We start from the raw sequence: 6,891 nt of genomic DNA on the forward strand, positions 1-6,891 counted from the left end.
GCCAATATTTCAAAGTGCAAAACACACTGTGGTCACCAGTCATTTTATGAAAAGCAACACTGAATTAAAATCTGCTTCACTTGCAACGAGCGTAGATGCATTTCTGCAAAAATGCACATGAGTTTAGTTTTTACTAGGCTACTCATTATAGAACTATACTCCCCAAACACATTTTTAGTTATGTTAAACAGTAGGTTTAATTTCATTTTTAATATTATTTATTTTTACAGATTTTCTCTTAACTTTCTCTCTGTTAGAGCATTAACTGTTGCTATATCCAGCAATAAACACGCAATGCCGTTGATTTTTTACGTTCATGAGGGATTTAATTATTTGCTAATTAGATAGAGTGTGGTCACTTTTATTTAGTTTTATTTAGTAGGGCTACATATGTATGTCATGAGATTATATATGTTTTTCAAACATGTCATTTTTCTGCCTTCCGCTCACTGTCACTTTTCAACCTTCAATTCAGAAAACATCCGGAAACAGAGGGAAAGAAATAGACACATCTGCTGTTATGTCAAGCCAGACTGTTCTTCAAGTGATGATAAACTGTTTCATGTGAGTTGACAGCATTCAGAGACATGTTCAAAAGGCATATTCATTTCTGAAGAAAATGTTTGACCTTACATGCTGGTTTCAGGATTTAACTTAAATTAACTTGAACTTTCTCAGGATATCAAATCACAACCTACCACTTTGTAATATATATATATATATATATATATATATATATATATATATATATATATATATATATATATATAATTTTAACAATAAAATTATGTACTGCATTTTGCATTATTTATGTAAAATATTATTTAGAATATATTTATTTAGCAGTATTTATGAAAATATGTGACCTGACATACATGTATCAAGAGTAAACTTTCACATACTAAGAAAGTTTCTTTCTTAGGAAGAAATCACACTTAGCAAAATCCTGCAACTTTTGGTAGAAATTCAAATTCATGCCCTAAAAAATAGCCATACTCGTGGTATCTATTTATATTGTTTATTGTCATTAATCGTAATGTTTTTTTAATTATTTGATAATAATGATGTGCATTGTATCGTATGCATCTTTATAAGACCTTCTGATTGGAACAAGTCACATCACAAACATCCTTAATGTATTAGTATATTTGATCAAACTGAACTCACTTACCAAAGATAGAGCTCCCTCGTGTGGTTATGTCTTGTGAACTTATTCAACTTACTTAATTTACTGCTTTTTCCAATATTTGTGTAAAATATTCACTAAATGTAAAATAATATATTTATGAAAATATGTGACCTGACATACAAGTTTTAAGAGTAAACTTTAACATACTTTTTTTAGTTACCAAAGATAGAGCTCCCTCGTGTGGTTGTCTCATTCAAACTTATTCAAAGCGCATGCGCATGCGTCCCCGGAAGTATTAAGTTTATAAACATTGCATGTGCGACTGTCACAAACTGGCATTAATGGCTTTTTTAATTAAAATCTGCTTAAAATGACTACGGAAATATAAATCATTTTTCTTGTGACTCGTACTTCAGGAAAAATCGGCGTTAGACGATTCCGAGGCTGCAATATCAAGTCGAAAAGGTAATTTAACTTAAGTTACACATTTTAAATAGACATGCAAATATCTCTTCTTCATAATCCCATTATTAAATGTCCGACCTGATTTTGATTGAGCAGTTTAGTTATAATAGATAACAGCATATGCCTAGATTGTTGTTTTCATTGGTGTGTGTTTATGATATGTTTATGAAGTAATGTTATATGATTTATGAATATGCTTTTGAATCCTGGTGAAGATTGACGATGCCAGCTCGAAACACTATCAACAGTGGAGTCAGATACTCCAAACTAGCGAGTGATGATGACGGATACATCGATCTCCAGGTAAGAGAGAGGATTTTAATGCCCTTATCAGTATTGCTCACTTTAATATGAGTTATTTCCAGGGTGTATCATATCTATTTATTAATATGTCTGCGTTTTTGTCTTTCTGACTGTCTTTGAGTTATAGCTTTGCTTTGCATGTATTTATCACACATACTGTTATATTTATATATTTAAAGAAATATATATAGCACATAAATAATCATTATAACATCACATTATACTACATAATGCATAATAAATAATACATATTTATCAATTCAGTTTTATTGCATTTTCCAATGTACAATAATTAAAGGGATAGTTCACTCCAAAAGGAGAATTCTGTCATTAATTCCTCGCCCTCATGTCGTCCCAAACCCTTAAGACCTTCGTTCATCTTCCTTGTTGTAAAATAAATAAAATAATAGCCGGTGTCCACCACCACTCCATCAACATTTTTGCAAGATTTAGAAAAACCTAATAGCAACTCAGAGCGACTGAAACATCTCTGATTGACGGTCGAACAGAAAGCATCAGGCTCTGATCGCATTTGCCCCCATTATAAGGCATTTGTATTGCGATTTGCAATATTTTAGTCTCACAAATTTTATTCAAATTCAGTCATCTCAGATGTGTTAGAACATTTACAGACTTGAGCATAGTTACGCTAGATATTTATTTACAATTATTTACATTTTTACCAGATCTAGTGTGAAGAAATAATCACAGAAAGGCCAGATCCAGAGCTGCTGTGTGTGTTAGCACATGATCACACACCCCCCGTCCTTCTCATCGCAATAGCCAGTGTAATCCACATCTGGTGGCCGAGTGTTGTTTTGCTCATGTTTTAACGAAAAAGAAAAGTTTAAATCACTTAAAACGGGTAAGTGATGTTCCACGGAGGCATCCAGCTTCACCATCACTGCGCTGTCGTCATCGCGTAAAGCCCGCCCCAATGTTTCTGATTTGTGCCACAATTTCGACGGATTAGAAATGGGTTTGAATGAGATCTTTGCCAGACTAATTGCAGAGCAAATCTAAATTTGCCGGAAGTTGTCTGGTTTTTCCTTCCTTTGAACTATCACTTTAATTGTGCATGTACTGCTCTAGACTGAAAATCTGCATGAGTGTGTTGTAATATTGAGCAATGTAATATGTTCTCTCTCTTTTAAGTTTAAGAGAAGTCCACCTAAAGTCCCTTATAAAGCGATCGCCCTGGCAACCGTTCTCTTCCTCATCGGCTCCATACTGATCACCATCGGATCCCTCCTGTTAGCAGGATACTTTGGCGTTGATGATGAAGTGAGTGCATTATTATAGCTCTGCCTTTACAGATTGCACCATAGCGTCTCGTTCAGATATCTGGAAAGGTTCTTCAATCATTTGTTAGTGTGCATTTATTTGATTTCATAGGGCTGTCGTTTTATGTTTTCTATTTACACAATCCTAATAGTCTCCGGAGCGTTTGCAGCATGAATGCATTTCTCATATGTAAAGCAATGTTTTCTGAATTCTGTCAAACTATGTTTATATAAGGTTAAAACAAAGCTTAATTGTGTTTTCCAGTCAGCGTTATTTTACATTATGTATATGCTATTGTATTTGTTAATTATTAATAAATTAAATGATCTTTATTTGTATATTTTACATTATATACATATATATATTTATATGTTTTAATTTTGATGTAGATCTATCTATCTATCTATCTATCTATCTATCTATCTATCTATCTATCTATCTATCTATCTATCTATCTATCTATCTATCTATCTATCTATCTATCTATCTATCTATCTATCTATCTATCTATCTATCTATCTATCTATCATTTAAACTCATCTATCTATCTATCTATCTATCTATCTATCTATCTATCTATCTATCTATCTATCTATCTATCTATCTATCTATCTATCTATCTATCTATCTATCTATCTATCATTTAAACTCATCTATCTATCTATCTATCTATCTATCTATCTATCTATCTATCTATCTATCTATCTATCTATCTATCTATCTATCTATCTATCTATCTATCTATCTATCATTTAAACTCATCTATCTATCTATCTATCTATCTATCTATCTATCTGTCTGTCTGTCTGTCTGTCTGTCTGTCTGTCTGTCTGTCTGTCTGTCTATCTATCTATCTATCTATCTATCATTTAAACTCATCTATCTATCTATCTATCTATCTATCTATCTATCTATCTATCTATCTATCTATCTATCTATCTATCTATCTATCTATCTATCTATCTATCTATCTATCTATCTATCTATCTATCTATCCTCAAACTATTTTAAACGTATTAAACTATTTCAAACCTTTTCAAACTTTCTGATCAACTCTCTTCCAAGCCAACTTAAAGTTTGTCTTCAAACTTTTTTGTCTAGTTTTTGTTATTTTAAAATTGTCTGTATAGCTTCTACTTAATGTAACACTTTACTAGAAGGCTTTATATATAATGCATTATAAAAGTATTTTAGTGCATTAATCATGTCTTGTAATGCACCTTTTAATGCATTGTATGATTTCATGAATAATTGTAACAGTTGTAGTTACATTATACTGCACGGTTATAATACTTATCTATTTAATGTTACACCTTTAGAAAGTGTAACTGTTTAAGATGAATGAAAAATAACCGTTTTGAGACATAACAAGGGATCTGCAAATATTATAATGCATTTTTAACTGCTAACAATTATTTATGAAAAGATATATTAGATTATAGCGTACATTATAAATAATTTTATAATGCATTATACATGAGGACTTTGTGTTACCTTTATTTTTATTTACGTCTTAGCTTGAGTAATTTTAGTGCTCTCAAATTAATGAATCAATATTGTTTATATAATGTGTGGATTGGTTTCATATATATATATATATACTGTAAGAAATGTGAGAATTTCTTCTAGTCTAAGTAAGTCTAGTAGTCTTTTATGGCTTGATGCGTCCATATATTCAGTCAGTCAGTCAGTTTATCATCCTACAGTGAACTGAATTTGTGAACTGGAAGTGTTTTATTCAGTGGCAGAATGTGGTGAGATTACGCAGCACCTGATGTGGAGGTTAATCCTCCAGATTTAGTAACGCTGCTCTTAAGAAACCTCTCCGTCTGTGGCCTGTCCTATTTCTTGAGTTAGACCTGCTAATGCAGCTCGGTCGGTGGGAATCCAGACTAGAGCTTCATGTCAAAAGAGAAACATTGTCCTTCAGTATAACAGTATTTATTATTCTCCTACTACATTCACACTGCACTAGAATGTGCCTCAAAGGACTAAACATGACATGGATCTGCATTTTGGATGACAGGAAAAAAATTGAATAGGGCCTTTTTAAATTCTGATATAAGTCATAATTGGTGTATCCGATTTTTGTAGTGACATTTTAGAAACTTTTGGAATTAGTGTGAATTTTTATTTAACATTCACTGCTCAATAAAAATGAATAAATCGATGCATTAAAATACAAAATACTCTGAAATTAGCCACATTTGAAGGGTCACCTTGAAGAAAAGAAATGTGTTTGAGCTTTGAGGTGATATCGAGAACACAAAATACCCTTTGCACTGTAGATTAATCAGTATATGATCCTTGGACCACCTGATTTGTATCCAAATAACCATGATTTGAATCAATCAGATTTTTTGTAGTGACGGTTAGAATTAGTGTTTTTTGTTTGTTTTTTACAAGTAGTTTGCATTTGTTATAAATTAAAATGACTAAATTAATGCATTAAAATACTCTCAAATGGGAGTATCAAATTTGATCACTTGAACAAACACACTCACGTATGATTTAATAATAAATCATCATCATATTAGTGTATTTATGAGGGATCATGTGACACTGTAAACTGGAGTAATGATGCTGAAAATTCAGCTTTGATCACAGAAATAAATCACATTTTAAAATATATTCACATAGAAAACAGTTATTTTAAATGGTAATAATATTTCACAATTTTACAGATTTTTTTCTGTATTTCTGATCAAATGAATGTAGGCTTAATGAGCATAAGAGAGTATAACTAATACGCTTGGAATTAATGTGATTTTTAACTTATCATTCTATGAAGAAGTAAATGTTTGTTCTGCTTTAAAATGTTAAGTTTAGTCAGCTTGAAATGTGAAGTAAGTGATATTTGAATTGACTAAACTTAAAATTAAGCAGCATGAACACTTACTTTTAGTTAAAACATTATTTTATTTTTTTACAGTTGCCACATTTAGAGGGATATTTGAGCCGATTCTGAGAATACAAAAGTGCACTGTAGGTTGATCAGTAGATGACAGGCTTTGAGGTCCTCAGAAAACCACCCGCTTTAGACAGTTATTAATGAGCTGTGCCGGAGTTTGAGTCGGCGAGCACTGGAACTCAACCTCCCTGTCTTTCTGTCACTCACAGCACCGTGATCGCACCATCCCTGTCCTGATTATTGGAATCCTGGTCTTTCTTCCTGGTTTTTACCACCTGCGCATCGCCTATTATGCCTCCAAGGGTTACCGCGGTTATTCCTACGATGACATCCCTGACTTTGATGACTGAGACGTACTGTCAGCCTGCTGATGTGACAGACATTTGAACCTCGTTTTCCTGCCGCTGATGTCCGCCACTTCACAATGACTTGACAGGCTCTTTTTTTTTTTTTTTATAGCGTGAGAAGGTGTACTGAATTCATGAACTAGTATGTTTCATGTGAGGAAAATGGATTTCATGCCATTATTTATAATGAAAACCGGTCACCGTTCAGTTGTTATATCAGTATGTTGTAGTGACTTACAGGTCTTTGGAACGAGCAAAGCCTGAAGGAAGCAAACATGCCACATGTCGTTTCATATTGTACAATTATTTTGAGGTCTTGCACTAGGGTTAAAATCTCATTAAGGATGTGATATTTGCTCATTTTTGAGGATTGGTCTTAACATATAACAAACTTAACTTAACCATTCCAAATTGTCCTTGAAATTAAAAGCAAAAGGGTTTTATTTTCATCA

General features: G+C 32.4%; 1 protein-coding gene across 2 annotated transcripts in view; it reads left to right on the forward strand.

The window, feature by feature from the left end:
• The first annotated feature begins 1,409 nt into the window (after positions 1-1,409).
• The window catches only part of tmem230b (transmembrane protein 230b), a 5,722-nt gene continuing 240 nt past the window's right edge, over positions 1,410-6,891 (forward strand). Inside the window, exons 1-4 of one of the 2 annotated variants that reach the window (XM_067412777.1) lie at positions 1,410-1,594; positions 1,810-1,897; positions 3,053-3,181; positions 6,302-6,891. The exon at positions 6,302-6,891 is cut by the window's right edge and continues 240 nt beyond it. In XM_067412777.1, the coding sequence (XP_067268878.1) occupies positions 1,817-1,897; positions 3,053-3,181; positions 6,302-6,442 (351 nt within the window). In that variant the 5' untranslated portion in view covers positions 1,410-1,594; positions 1,810-1,816 and the 3' untranslated portion in view covers positions 6,443-6,891. Of the gene's footprint in view, positions 1,595-1,803; positions 1,898-3,052; positions 3,182-6,301 lie in introns of both variants that reach the window. The other variant, XM_067412778.1, reaches the window with a different exon arrangement.

This window comes from Pseudorasbora parva, chromosome 13 (assembly GCF_024679245.1).
Source record: "Pseudorasbora parva isolate DD20220531a chromosome 13, ASM2467924v1, whole genome shotgun sequence".
NCBI classification, from domain to species: domain Eukaryota; kingdom Metazoa; phylum Chordata; class Actinopteri; order Cypriniformes; family Gobionidae; genus Pseudorasbora; species Pseudorasbora parva.